General features: G+C 49.3%; 1 protein-coding gene across 8 annotated transcripts in view; it reads right to left on the bottom strand.

The window, feature by feature from the left end:
* The window catches only part of LOC134933242 (lymphocyte cytosolic protein 2-like), an 881,523-nt gene that overhangs the window by 399,981 nt on the left and 465,647 nt on the right, over window positions 1-15,895 (bottom strand). For 7 of the 8 annotated variants that reach the window (XM_063928300.1, XM_063928302.1, XM_063928299.1 and 4 more), the window contains one exon: window positions 7,421-7,504. The exons of the other annotated variant lie outside the window; for it this stretch is intronic. In XM_063928300.1, the coding sequence (XP_063784370.1) occupies window positions 7,421-7,504 (84 nt within the window). The remainder of the gene's footprint in view (window positions 1-7,420; window positions 7,505-15,895) is intronic. 8 annotated transcript variants of the gene reach the window in all.

The raw sequence follows: 15,895 nt of genomic DNA on the forward strand, positions 1-15,895 counted from the left end.
ATACATAATTATGCCACACATCAGTATCCACAATACATAATTATGCCACACATCAGTACCCACAATACATAATATGCCACACATCAGTACCCACAATACATAATTATGCCACACATCAGTGCCACAATACATATTTATGCCACACATCAGTACCCACAATACATAATTATGCCGCACATCAGTACCCACAATACATTATTATGCCGCACATCAGTGCCACAATACATAATTATGCCACACATCAGTACCCACAATACATAATTATGCCACACATCAGTACCCACAATACATAATTATGCCACACATCAGTGCCACAATACATAATTATGCCACACATCAGTGCCACAATACATAATTATGCCACACATCAGTACCCACAATACATCATTATGCCGCACATCAGTGCACACAATACATAATTATGCCACACATCAGTACCCACAATACATCATTATGCCGCACATCAGTGCACACAATACATAATTATGCCACACATCAGTGCACACAATACATAATTATGCCACACATCAGTACCCACAATACATCATTATGCCGCACATCAGTGCACACAATACATAATTATGCCACACATCAGTACCCACAATACATAATTATGCCACACATCAGTGCCACAATACATATTTATGCCACACATCAGTACCCACAATACATAATTATGCCGCACATCAGTGCACACAATACATAATTATGCCACACATCAGTGCCACAATACATAATTATGCCACACATCAGTACCCACAATACACAATTATGCCGCACATCAGTGCACACAATACATAATTATGCCACACATCAGTGCCACAATACATAATTATGTCACACATCAGTACCCACAATACATAATTATGCCGCACATCAGTGCACACAATACATAATTATGCCGCAAATCAGTACCCACAATACATAATTATGCCGCACATCAGTACCCACAATACATAATTATGCCGCACATCAGTGCACACAATACATAATTATGCCACACATCAGTACCCACAATACATAATTATGCCGCACATCAGTACCACAATACATATTTATACCACACATCATTACCCACAATACATAATTATGCCACACATCAGTACCCACAATACATAATTATGCCGCACATCAGTACCACAATACATAATTATGCCACACATCAGTACCCACAATACATAATTATGCCGCACATCAGTACCACAATACATATTTATGCCGCACATCAGTACCCACAATACATAATTATGCAGCACATAAGTGCCCACAATATATAATTATACTGCATATAATATTAGTGACCACAACACATAATTATGCCGCACATCAGTACACACAATACATAATTATGCCGCACATCAGTACCCACAATACATAATTATGCCACACATCAGTGCCACAATACATATTTATGCCGCACATCAGTGCACACAATACATAATTATGCCACACATCAGTACCCACAATACATAATTATGCCACACATCAGTACCCACAATACATAATTATGCCGCACATCAGTACCACAATACATATTTATGCCGCACATCAGTACCCACAATACATAATTATGCAGCACATAAGTGCCCACAATATATAATTATACTGCATATAATATTAGTGACCACAACACATAATTATGCAGCACATCAGTGCCCACAATACATAATTATGCAGCACATCAGTGTCCACAATATATAATTATACTGGACATCAACGTCCACAATACATACTTATGCCACACATTAGTGCCCAATATAAATAATAATGCCACACATCATTGTCTTTAGGGCCTCATTCAAGGTTGATTGCAAACGCAAAACTTTCCTCTAATGGACAAAACCATGTGCACTGCAGGGGAGGCAGATATAACGTACAGAGAGAGTTAGATTTGAGTGGCTTATTTTATTTCTGTGCAGGGTAATTACTGCAATTTAGATTTCAGTTTGAACACACCCCACCCAAATCTAACTCTCTCTGCACATGTTATATCTGCCCCACCTGCAGTGCACATGGTTTTGCCCATTAGAGGAAGATTTTGCTTTTGCGGTTGTGACGACATGTGATGACACAGCTGGCGCGTCGTGTCGCTCAGTGGTAAAAGACACGTGGTTACTTTCCTAGCCCTGGTCCTACACATGGACTTCATCAATTGCCAATATGTTATTAGTTATATGTTAGGCAATATTGTATTATATTGTATGATGTTATTGTTACAAGGGTACAGTTATGTTTTCAATGTATATATATGAATGTAATGGTTATTGTGTTATAGTTTGTAAAATAATGTTTTCCCAATATGACTGATCAGATAACCTGTGTGTTTGCTGTTGTGTAGATACAGCCAGTCTCAGATGTCAGGCCATACACCCCCCTCATTCTTCCCCACACAATGGATTCCCGGCCACACAATCAGATTAAGTAAGGTTACTTTAGATAACATCTATTGTGGCCTAGGGGACATGCCTGGGCATGTGAAACTGTTCTGGGGGTGTCGCCTTATTGTAGAAAAGACAAAGGTTTGATAATAGCAAACAGGGGACGTGAGAGAGATCTGAGAGAGGAGGAGAGAGTGTGGCAGGAGACTGACTAAGAAGTAATGTTCTGTCAGGAGTTCCAGGAGGGAATTGTCGTGTAGAATTGGATCACAGAAGTGTGCTGAGCTGTTTATAACCCATTCTGTTCAATAAACCACTGTTGGATTTTCATCTACCACCATGACTGAGTGATTTGGAACCCGGTATCCTCACATTTGGCGGCAGCGGTGGGATCACTCAAGACACCAGCAGAAAGGTATAAACCACAGCAGGCAATGGATTCCGCCCCGCTATGCTACCGTTACAGCAAGAAGGATCAACTACAGGACCTCTGTCGAGCAAGACGGATTGAGTTTAATACAGTGGATACCAAGGAATCCCTAATTGGAAAACTGGCTCAATGGGACGTTGAGCACCCTTGTGATAAGGAGGAAGAGGAGGATATGGTCGAGGCCTCAGCGGAGGAGACCAGTAATGGAACCAGGGAAGTGGAGCTTGTGGTTGGAAGTTTGTCAGCATATCGGCAGGCTGAGAAGCCGGATCTTTTATTTATAGTTTCCAAAATGCAGTACATTTGGGAGTACTGGAATGAAGCTCAGTGGGAAATCAGCAGGTGGAGAGTATCCAGCATACAGGACAAGTTGTGTCATCTGGGGAATGCGTTCATGCACTGCAGAAGTTAAGCAGCCACATGGAATCTGCTGGGGGAGCCAGAGTTTGAGGAATTCAGGGAGGAAGTGATCGCCACAGTGGCCCAAATGACACAAAGGATACAATATACAGAGACGGAAGAGCAAGTGCAGAGTAAATTGCCTTCCCGGACAGAGCCAGAAGAAGTGGCATTGGATCGGGGGCCCCTGGATACCCCAGCATGGCGAGGCCAGTGTTACAGGGTGGATGTGGAAAGGCACCACCTGCAACAGCTTCTCCCATACCCAAGGGAAGAAGTTGCCCAGTGGTCTATACGGAAGGAAGCACACGAAGTAAAGACAGCAGTGAGCACAATCCAGGCACCCCAGGAGGAACTGCACTACAACTTCCCTTTTGCTGAGATGGAGGATGAGGACTTGGTGAGAGAGTGTCAAGAACTGTCTGCCCAGTATGTTACACTGGAAAAGGATGACCTTGACCAGGTGGATGCAAGGAAGCGCTGTCTGCAACCCGTTCTCTTCTCCCTGGGGGAATGTCACAGTGAAACACTCAGTGACCGGCCTGAGCTGTGTTACAACTGGCCATTTGCAGGCTTGGAGGATATAGAAACCATCCCAGAGTGCCAGCGAGACATTGAGGAAGAAGTTGCCACTATCACCCGACCACCACTTCAGCAGCAGAGCCTCCAAGGGAATCCTTCAGGTGAGCACCAACCAGTCCTGGCTACTGAACCATTTACAGTGTTGTGTTTGGGGGAGGCTACTGAAAATGAGAAGGGAGTGGGGTCTGTCATCCAAACACCCCAGGAGAAGATGCACTATGCCTTCCCATTGGCAGAGGTGGAAGAGGAGATCTCTGCGAGGGCAGCAGTAGGTGGTAATGTCCCAACTATAAGCATGGCTAGTGCAGACAGTGTCTCACTTCAGGCTGATCAGCATATTCGGCTGAGGGAGGCCTATTGTGAAGCTATGTTCATGGCTGCCCCAGTTATTTTTATCAGAAAAGGATGTTCAGGAAGGGCCCAGTGTATCCCCAGCTATTGTATCTCTCCCAGAAGATTCTGGAGGTCTGTTCCCATTCAGTGAACTTGATGGTAAGGAGCTGCAGTCTGAATGCCAGAATCTTCCCTATGACTCAGAGAAAATGCAGGTATCAGACCTGGTGAAAATAGCATCAGCTCAGGAACTAGAAGGGAACATGTTGCTCTACTCTAGGGCACCTGAATGTGTTTTGGACTGGCATTGTGTGCAAGGTGAAATGACTGACTCTAACCAGGACAATGGTGTTCAGCCAGGACATGTAGCAGTGAATGGAGAAGGTAATGCCACTGTCCCGGTGAACCTACATCCATGTTCCAGTACAACGATGGTCGAGTTGGTGGGTACACACAAGGAAGCTGAGCAGATTGTACTCCAGGCCAAAGCATACATGACTCAGAGTAGGATCCCACAAGTTACCCAGCCAGCCAGGCTGGAGGAAGCATTTACCCAGGATAGCACAGAAGAAACTTCTGGCATGAAGGAATCCCCATTGTGCCCTGCCAATTACCATACCCGTGGTTCATGTTTGGGGGAGGGAAGCCACTGTCCTGATGCACCAGAGGTGATGGAAGTGGGGTTCCCAGGGAATACATTGTTGGGAAGGGAGAGTGAGGGCCCCAGAGATCAGATTTTGTTTATGGAGGAAAATTGTGACTATCTGAAATGTGAGGTTACCCAGTTGGGTGTAGGGGAATTATTAAGTCCCCAGGTGCAGTTATTGGATTTACTGAATTACACTGTTGCACATGCTGTTACCCCAACCCAGCGGCTGTCTACAAAGGGGAATTTGATTAATGTATTTGGATGGGACACCGGGGGGAAATACAAGAACTATGGACTGCTGATCACGTTTCCACCGGACCCTGGTAAGACTGTATTGATTTATGTACTGTGGGCCACGCACCCACCAGACCGGGGAAAGAAATTCCCACACAAGCCTCATGACAATTACCAGAGACTTTGGACCTGGGACGCTGGTGGGCTCCGTACAAACTGTAAAATGCTATTCACAAAAACCACCAGACCCACAAGAGAAACCAGCCAGTCATTGTTATGATGGGGCACAAACTGTCTGATGTAGAAGAGCATCACTGCGCTCAGCAAGCTTCAGCTACTTAGGACACAGGGCGAGAAAGTAGGGGAAGGTAATGTGATGACATGTGATGACACAGCTGGCGCGTCGTGTCGCTCAGTGGTAAAAGACACGTGGTTACTTTCCTAGCCCTGGTCCTACACATGGACTTCATCAATTGCCAATATGTTATTAGTTATATGTTAGGCAATATTGTATTATATTGTATGATGTTATTGTTACAAGGGTACAGTTATGTTTTCAATGTATATATATGAATGTAATGGTTATTGTGTTATAGTTTGTAAAATAATGTTTTCCCAATATGACTGATCAGATAACCTGTGTGTTTGCTGTTGTGTAGATACAGCCAGTCTCAGATGTCAGGCCATACACCCCCCTCATTCTTCCCCACACAATGGATTCCCGGCCACACAATCAGATTAAGTAAGGTTACTTTAGATAACATCTATTGTGGCCTAGGGGACATGCCTGGGCATGTGAAACTGTTCTGGGGGTGTCGCCTTATTGTAGAAAAGACAAAGGTTTGATAATAGCAAACAGGGGACGTGAGAGAGATCTGAGAGAGGAGGAGAGAGTGTGGCAGGAGACTGACTAAGAAGTAATGTTCTGTCAGGAGTTCCAGGAGGGAATTGTCGTGTAGAATTGGATCACAGAAGTGTGCTGAGCTGTTTATAACCCATTCTGTTCAATAAACCACTGTTGGATTTTCATCTACCACCATGACTGAGTGATTTGGAACCCGGTATCATCACAGCGGTCAACCTTGAATTAAGTCCATAATCCAATAATTATACCATAACAAATAAATAAATGTGTTTTCCTCAGGCCAGATCGACGCAGGGATAAAGACCGGGCATTTGTGCTGGCTGTGGTGCCAAGATTCTGAAATGGCCATGGAGGCATAAAAACAGATCTTGAGAAACTTAACATCCAAGTCTAACGCCCAGTCTCTTAGTACAGGAAGCAGTGCGGCACAACACTTCTATAGTTCCAACGAATCTTGTTCAGAGCTCAGCGTGGCACTTCAAAAGGGGTCAGGGTGCATTTTTCTGTCAAAATGGACAAGGGGCAACAACCTGCTAAAACAACATGGCATGAACCTACACATCACACACATCCTGTCTGTAAATCTTTTAACACTGTTGTATACTCAGAGCACCGAATATGCCTATTCCTCTTCACCTCCATTTACAACCACAATTTACCCCCAGCAAACCCATTTACCCATCCTGTCAGCACCCATTAAACCATTAACTCAAGAACCCATTAGATCCCCCCCCCCTTCCCGAGAATCCATATAACCTTTCCCTCTCCATTATATTATCATTTCACCCTCCCAGCACCCATTAACAACAAGAAGAGACAGAGGAAGAGAGGTAGGGTTTCATGGAAAAAGAGGGAATGAGAGAAAGATAGAGAGGGTGTCAGGGAGGAGGAGACAAATGGATGAGAGGGGAAAGAGACAGAAAGGGCATCAGGGAGACAGAAGGTGTGAAGGATGAGGAGCAAGAGAGGGAGGGGAGCGAGAAGGAGTGAGAGAGATAGAGAGTGCTATTCTCTAAAAACCCTGCACCCCACCGCCTGTCTGGAAGCACAGGATACTTGTGATCCTACAAGTTGGAGGGTACAGATTAAAAATCTACTTTTGCCCAGAGTTGCCATTAATATTTCCATATGTGCATTAAACACCTCTAGAGATTGTTAAATTGAAGAGTACATATTTATAAGTCAACAGCTCCTGTGTGTATTGTACTGTCAACTGTGTGTTATTGCAGTTATTATTCATGTATTATACTATATGCCAGCAATATGAGCTGATTTATTTTTAAATATTGCATGCAGTGTTTATACTTTAGTTTACACACACAACAGAATCACATTAATAAAGGATTAGAAAAGGGTTATTTCTTAATATTGCTCAAAATTACAAATTTGCACTACAAGTTGAAGTAACCAGTCAGCAAATCATTACAACACACTTGTACAATCCAATCAGTTCTGAGTGGGGGGCAATGATGATGCTTAGATGGTGACATTCTGTATTACATGCTGACTGCAATTGGAAATCCAAATGAATAAAGTAAATTGATTCTTACCTTGAATAATTTGGCTTCAGCAAGGGGGGTTGATTTGGCAACGGGGGTTTTCTCAGAGGGTCTGGTTTTACTGGTACATTTTGCCTAAAACACATACATATTTAAGTACTGTACCTTCACTACCAGGCTCGCTCAAATACAATAAAGTAAAACCTTCCCTAATACAGCAGTTATCATTCTCCTCAGGGTATATTTACTAAAAGTCGATTTTGGTCGATGTTGATTGATTTTTGGTCGATGTTGGGATGATTCTTGATCGATTTTGTGTTTCAGGATCTAAATCACACATTTACTAACAGATGATTTATGACATCCTTTTAAAAAACATATGTAAAAAATCAACAGTTAGTAAATGTGGGATCTAGGGGTATATTTACTAAAAATCGATGGTCGATGGTTTGTCGATGTTTGGTTGATTTTGTATTTCAGGGTCTAAATTCCACATTTACTAACAGGTCAATTTGAAACAATTTTTTTAAACAATGTCAAAAAATCATCTCTTGGTAAATATGTTATTCAGACCATTAAACATGACTTTAAGTTAATATACCCCCTCATGTTCCACATCTTGCTAAAATACACAGCGAAAATTATATACTGTACGTAAAGATATACCCAAGTCTCCACCTACATGTGGGGAACACCAATATATACTTTAGCAGATAAGGAGAGAGAATTGACTACATAGGAAAGGAATGGGTTAAACATCCTGTGAGGGGTGGACCTGGCTGTGAGGAGTACAGCCGTTAGGAAAAGGGGAGGGTTAGGATATATATAGGCCAGGTGTGGCCATTTTGGGTCTCTTTGCTCGTGATTTGCCTTGGGGTGAGTGCTGCTGTGCAGAATTTCACCCTTTTATACTTGATTGTTTATTCTATTCTTAGAATTTTACTGACATGGCCTCCAGCCGCCCACGCCGGTCCGCTGGTGCCCCAGCCCGTTACCAGTCTGGTGAGGCTGGTCCCGGGGCAGGGGTGTCTGGCTCTGATGCCGTCCCTTCCCCTGGGGCCTCTCAGATTGCAGGGGGCACGGGACGTAGAGGGCGCTCCATTGGTGATCCGGTGGACGGGCCTGCCGCAGCGGGCAGGCGCGGCCGGCGTTCCGGGGCGGCTCGGCGGTCTGGCCTCCCGGAGAGGGGCGGGCAACAGCCCTCGCCTCCGGGTTCGGCCATGGATGCCGTGGATTCCGGCGCGCCCGCCGGGCGCTTGTCGGTGTCCACTAGTGTGGCTCCTGCACCCTCACTCTTGCTGGGGCCGGATAGAGGCCCTAGGCGGAGGGTGAGAACCGGGCGGGAGCTCGTGGCGGGCCGAGCTGGGCCCGTCGCGGGGCCTAGCGCGGGGTCACCAGAAGAGACCTCAGCTGAGGGCGCCCGGGCCGGAAGCGATGGGGCGCGCGCACGGCGTGCGCGCGGGCCCATGCGCGGCTCCGGCGGCGTCTCTCGCGCACGAGTGCGCGCAGCGGCGCCGCAGCCCTCTGTGTCCCCCCAGCCCTCTCCGTTGTGGCCGGATTCCGGCATGGCGAGGGGGGGGGGAGAGGGGGCGGAGGAGGCCTGGCAGGGATCAACCAGGTTTTAGGGGGACCGAGCCTAGCAGTGCGGAGGGCACAGGTTCGCGGACATGGAGTTACTCCCGGCGCGGGGCCAACCCTGCTGTCGGAGCTGGCTCCGTCCGGCGGGGGTTGGGGCCTCCGCGAGGGGGTAGAGGAGGATGCAGGCGTAACTCCCAGGGGCCGGGGGCGGGACGGTTCCGGACGGATATCCGGTTTTGGGTCTCCCAATGTTGAGGACTCCCCCCCTCGGGGCCGACCTGGCCGCAGCGCGGAGGGGTCTGGGTTGCCGATGCCCAGTGGTGGGACTAATCGGCGCGTGCCTCCGGCACGGCATCCCTCAGGAGACGGCGCAGCGTCCCGGAGTCGCGCTGACCCGCCCGGTGCGTTTGCGTCGGCCCTGGCCACGGTGGTGGCGGCGCTGGGCCCGCTCGCCGCTGCCCCGGAGCTCGAGGGCGGTTCCGGGGGGTGGCGGGCGGATCGGGCGCTAGTACCATTTCAGCCGCCCAGAGGGTAGCGCGCGCGTGTCGGGAGCTGGGAGCGGCCACGGCACAGCTGCATCTGCAGCCAAGGCAGGGCGAGAGTGTGCGGTTATCTGGTACGTCTGCCCTCGGCCGGGCTAGGCGCGCTCCACTGTTGTTGTCTGGGTCCTCTCCCCCTCTTATGCCCACAGATCATCAAGAGGATACAGGGGTATCGGAATCGGAAGATGAGGATGCTACGTACGTCACGCCTGAGGAATCCGGATCCGACCAGTCTACGGCTTCAGGTGAGGTGGAGCAGTCCGGGTCGGTTTCTGGTACGCGCTCGTGTTCGCGCAGCTCTTCCTCCTCTTCTTCCTCCTCTTCCCTGTCGTCGCCAGCGTCTGACGTCAGTAGCACGACTAAGGCGAAGAAAAGGGCGACTAAATACGCCAAGAAGGCGGCTGGGCAGCAGGAGAGGCGTAAGAGGCGACGGCGGCTTAGCAGGGACTCTCGCAGGGCCAAGAAGCGACGCGACCTGCCCGGCGTGGTCCGCTGCGAATATACTGCAGTCATGCGGGGACTTAGGGACAGCTGCCGCAGGAAGATTCGTAGATGTGTTCGTCTTAACCAAAGACGCTAAAAAAGATTTCAAGGCGGCAACTGCTAAGAAGGGCATCGGAGCCGAGGCGTTCCGTACCTTCGATAACTGGCTGGCGGGTTTTTGGGTTTTCGCGGCTTGTTACCTCGAGGACAGGCCAGAGGAACACATGAATGTCATTCGGTACCTGCATCTCGTGCATGATATGCAACGCACGTCGGCGGGTACCGTATGGCGGAGATATGATGAAGAATTCCGGGAGAAGCAGGACGGGTTGTACGTTATGGACTTCGGGTTCAAGGACGTGGAGGTCTGGCTCAAGGTCACTAGGGCCTCGCAACAGGGCAAGGAGCCCCGGAGCGCAGGGGCGGACGGACACCGCGCAGGGTCGTCCGCCCATGTGCCCGGCGCGGACGGCGGGTCGGCCAAGCCAGGTAGGTCGGCCGTCCGGGCAGGGAGGCAGCCCGCAACGAAAGGAATATGTTTCGCGTTTAACAACGCGACATGTTCATACGGCAAGCAGTGTTGATTCCGGCACGCTTGCCTCCATTGCGGCGGTTCCCACCCGGCCTCAACCTGCTTCAAGAGTAGTCGGCAAGGCCCCCGGGCTAAGCAATCTTACCCAAGAGCGGCATCCGGCGGGGGCGCTCCGCAGAGCGCTAACGCCAATTAAGTTAGATGCGATGGGCAGATGGTATGATTGGTATCCAAATAGGGCTGATGCCATGTTTTTATATTCAGGTTTTCGTTTTGGTTTCCGCTTGCCTGTTGCGAGCGAAGTTACGGTTCGGGCCCATAGGAACCTCCAGTCTGCTCGAGCCTTACCTTTGGTGCTACGGGAAAAAGTCGATAAGCAGGTCAGGCTGGGCAGGATGGAGGGGCCGTTTCCAGCACCCCCAGTGGAGGACTTAGTCATCTCCCCGGTGGGGGTGGTCCCCAAGAAAACGCCCGGTTCTTTTCGACTGATTCAATATCTTTCCTACCCAGCGGGGGCGTCGGTCAACGATGCCATACCTCCGGCTCATTGCTCGGTAGTGTATCAGTCGTTCGACGAGGCGCTCGATCTGGTCCGCAGCTACGGCGCTGGGGCCCTCATGGCAAAGATTGATGTGGAATCCGCTTTTAGGTTGCTGCCCCTCCATCCGGACTCATTCCGCTTTATGGGTTTAAGGATTGGATCGGAATATTTCATTGACAAATGTTTGCCGATGGGATGTTCCGTTTCATGCTCGTATTTCGAACGTTTTAGCACCTTCCTGCATTGGTGCGTGGAATCTTCGTCGGGTGGTCACGGGGTTGCCCACTACCTCGATGATTTCCTTTGTACGGGACCGGCGAATTCGCCGCGATGCGGCAACTTGCTTTTCAGTATACGAGCATTGTTTTGTCACTTCTGAGTACCAGTGGCCGAGGACAAAACGGAGGGGCCGGTGTCTTGCCTGTCATTTTTGGGGATCGAGATTGATACGGTGGCAGGCGTGTGTCACCTGCCTTTGGACAAAGTGGCTAAGCTTCGCGACGCCATTGGCCGTTTCATGGGTTCGCGCAAGGTTAAGCTGCGGCAGGCGCAATCCTTGCTGGGCATGTTTAACTTTGCTTGTCGGGTCATCCCGATGGGCAGGGTTTTCTGCCGGAAGCTTGAAAGAGCGACCGCGGGGGGGGGGGGGGGGGGGGCCAGGCCGCACCACTTTGTACGCTTGTCCGCTGAGATAAAAAGGGATCTGGGCGTATGGGCCTCGTTCCTGGAGGATTTCAACGGTGTGCGCATATGGCAGGCCCCAACGGTCGACAGCGCTAGATTGCAGCTGTTCACCGACGTGGCAGGAGCCTCCGGTTTTGGTTGCTATCTAGAGGGATCTTGGTGCGCGGCATCATGGCCGGCGGACTGGCACCAAGCGGGTTTGACTAAGGACCTTCTGCTCCTGGAACTCTTTCCCATCATGGTTGCGCTGGAAATCTGGGGTGAGCGGCTAGCACATCGCAGCATCTTGTTCAGATGCGACAATCTGGGCGTGGTGCACGCGATTAACAACCAGAGGGCAAAATCGCTAGTGGTGCTAAGGGTGCTAGGGCAGTTGCTGCTGACTTGCCTGCGCAAGAACGTGTGGTTTCGCGCGCAACACGTGCCAGGTCTGGAGAATGGGGTCGCTGACGCACTATCACGAGGGCAATGGGATAGGTTTTGCTTGTTGGCTCCCGAGGCCGACGAACGGGGTTTTCATTGTCCCGGTTATGTCTGGCAGGTCATCGAGCCGGACTGGAGGGTCTAGCACTGCGATCGGTCGCGCCATCCACGCTTAAGGCTTACGAACAGGCCTGGAGCGAATGGGAAGAATTTGCTAGAGGACGCAAGCAACGAGGTAAGAGCGGGCATCGGATGATGCTTTCTTTTATTTGGCAGCTTTATGTTTCGGGTAGGTCTAGAGCGGTGGTTTCCCGGTACTTGGCTGGCATTGCGTTCTTCTGCAGAATTAAGGGCGTTCCCGATGTGACGAAAAGTGGGATTCTGCTTAGGGCGATGAAAGGATGGGCGCGCGTTGCACCCACGCCGCCTGACAGGAGGCAGCCCATTGATGCGGCCTTGATGCCGGGCATCATTGGGGCGGTCGGAGCCATCGCGTCGTCCATGTTTGAATCGCTGCTGTTTAGATTGGCGTTCTCCATGGCTTACCACGGCGCATTTAGGATATCGGAGTTGGTAGCGCCTTCTAAGCAAACGGATTCGCGCATGCTAGTAGGGGACGTGGTGGTGAGTGGGAGGTCCTTGCTGTGCAGATTGCGACGCTCTAAGACGGACCAAGTGGGGAGAGGCCGATGGGTCACCCTGGTTCCGGCACTTGAGGAGAGCATATGCCCAGTACGGTTGGCAGTGCAATATGAGGCAGTGAGGCCCGACTGTCGGGGGTCGTGGTTGCTACACTATGACGGGCTGCCAGTAACGAAGTTTCAATTTCGGTGGATGATGGGTCGCTGTCTGACGAGCTTGGGCCTTTCACCCTCCCACTTCGGTACACACTCCTTCCGCATAGGGGCTGCGACGGCGGCTGCGGCAGCGGGCTTTTCGGGGACGCAAATCCAGGCGGTGGGACGATGGAAGTCGTCCTGTTATAAGCGATACATTCGCCCCGTCGCCTGAGATATTTTGCTCAGGCGTAGTTTGTTTTATAAAACTTAGAGTAAGATCATGTTGGTTGTTTTTTCTTCATATGTTATGTTTGCTGTACGTTGGTCTGTTTACCCGTGTGTGATCCTACTCAGGGATTAGCCACTCGCCGCTGCTGGCGTGAGCCAGCAGCGGGGGTCTGGAGTTATTTTGCGATTTTTGCCTGACTTGACGGACTGAATTCTAATCATTAATTCGGCTGATCTGTTCTAATCTAAGTCCCTCAGCAGGTTTTATGCTTTCACCTCCAGCTGAGTTACTTCATGTCTTACCCTTTTTATACCCCCCCCCCTCTTTAATTTTGTTTTGTTTCTTTTATCTTTCCTTTCGTGTGTTAATGTTTTGCTTCAAATCAGCTAGAAGCTCGTGTGATCGGCTAGGCCGTGACTGCTGCGATACTTGGACGCAAATAAAAAAATTTCTTTTTGGCAGATCCTTCAGGTTAACTCAATTACAAGCTATGGCGTAGAATTCTAGTAACCAATTTTACCCCTTTTTCCTCCTCTTCAGGTTGTTTTGCTGATGGCTTGCCCGTTTGGGTGGTCGGCCACTCGTATGTCTTTTGGGCAGCAAGGTTTTTGGCCTCTGATAGGACTCTGAGTTTTCCTGTAGGTCAGGGAATCAGATGGCTTGGTTGGCGAGGAATGATGTGGAAAGATCTTTTGGGTAGACTAGTCAGTCAGGCCAGCAAGCATGGAATGCCCGAGGTTCTGGTTGTCCACTTAGGTGGCAATGACCTAGGGAAGAGGACTTCCTTGGAGTTACGGTGGGCCATGATTCAAGATCTGGCACGGGTGGCCGCAGCATGGACCAATTGCGTATTGGTATTTTCCCTGATGGTGCCAAGGTTGAGTTGGCGAGGTGTGGAGGACGGACGCGTAATAGACAAGGCCAGGAAGAAGGTGAATGGAGCGGTGGCGAAGTGGGTCCTGTCCCACGGAGGCAAAGTGGTTCGCCACCCTAGGATTCGGTTCCGAGACAGTCACCTTTTTCGGCCTGATGGTGTGCATCTATCCAATGAGGGGATGATGTTTTTCCTGGAGGATCTGTTCCTAGTGTTGCAGGAGTTAGGGTAGGGTATGGTGGCGGGCGAGGACTCTAGGATGGAGTCTTTCGCTGTTGGCGGAAAAGAACGGCAGTTTGTAGTTGTATGGTTTTTTATAGGTAGTAAGTTTCAGTGCTATATGGTTTAGGTGCACTCACCTCCATCGACTTAATGGCCGCTCGACCACCCATCCGGGAGGCAGCGGCAGGGCACCCAGGAGCGGTGGGAAGTCACTGTGGGGGTTGTGTTGACACCTATTACCGATTTTGATAGGGTTTTGGACGGTTCGGTCAGTTTACCATTTTAAGTTTAACAATAGTTTAATTGAGCCGTTCTTTTTTCTGCCACCATTATGCCGGCTGATTCGGCATCTTAACAATCTTTTTTCCAATTACAGGTTTTGCTATGGTTAGGGTCAAATAAATAGCTAGCAATTTTTCTGCCAAAATCAAGTCTCCGTGTCTTTATTTACTGGTATAAGAGGTAACTAAGGTTTACCTGAAGAAAGGGGGTCCACCAAATATCACTAGGATGTTTAGGAGAGAGAATTGACTACATAGGAAAGGAATGGGTTAAACATCCTGTGAGGGGTGGACCTGGCTGTGAGGAGTACAGCCCTTAGGAAAAGGGGAGGGTTAGGATATATATAGGCCAGGTGTGGCCATTTTGGGTCTCTTTGCTCGTGATTTGCCTTCCCGCCCTCTCACGCCCTATGGGTAGATGTTGTGTTTTTGACACGGAGTGCAGTTGGCGTCTAATTGTTTGGCTGGGTTTATCGTTGGCTATTTATCGGCGGAAAAGAACGGCAGTTTGTAGTTGTATGGTTTTTTATAGGTAGTAAGTTTCAGTGCTATATGGTTTAGGTGCACTCACCTCCATCGACTTAATGGCCGCTCGACCACCCATCCGGGAGGCAGCGGCAGGGCACCCAGGAGCGGTGGGAAGTCACTGTGGGGGTTGTGTTGACACCTATTACCGATTTTGATAGGGTTTTGGACGGTTCGGTCAGTTTACCATTTTAAGTTTAACAATCGTTTAATTGAGCCGTTCTTTTTTCTGCCACCATTATGCCGGCTGATTCGGCATCTTAACAATCTTTTTTCCAATTACAGGTTTTGCTATGGTTAGGATCAAATAAATAGCTAGCAATTTTTCTGCCAAAATCAAGTCTCCGTGTCTTTATTTACTGGTATAAGAGGTAACTAAGGTTTACCTGAAGAAAGGGGGTCCACCAAATATCACTAGGATGTTTATGAGGCAATATCTTCCAGTCACTTTCAAAGAAGAATCAACCAGACAGCATGCCCTAGCGATCACTATGACATGCTGTCTTGTTTAACCGTGACCTAGAGTGTAGCCTCATACATATCTGCTAAGGTCTGTCCTGTCTCCAACATGCATGCACTGTAAATAGGTAGGGTAAGTATATAGCTATAGGAGTGAAGGGTGGGACGGAGCAGTGGGTGGAGTGGGACAGAGCAGTGGACAAGGAGGTGGTAGGGCAGGACAAAGCAGCGTACAGAGATGGGGCAAAGCACAACAGCAGGACGGGACAGAGCAGGAGATGGACTGAATTCCCTTTACTCAGGGCCGGATTGGGATCGAAAACCAGCCCGGGAAATTTATGGAAACATCCCTAATAGGGGTGGGGTCTGTTGAG

The sequence above is a fragment of the Pseudophryne corroboree genome, chromosome 6, assembly GCF_028390025.1.
Source record: "Pseudophryne corroboree isolate aPseCor3 chromosome 6, aPseCor3.hap2, whole genome shotgun sequence".
Classification (NCBI taxonomy): Eukaryota; Metazoa; Chordata; class Amphibia; order Anura; family Myobatrachidae; genus Pseudophryne; species Pseudophryne corroboree.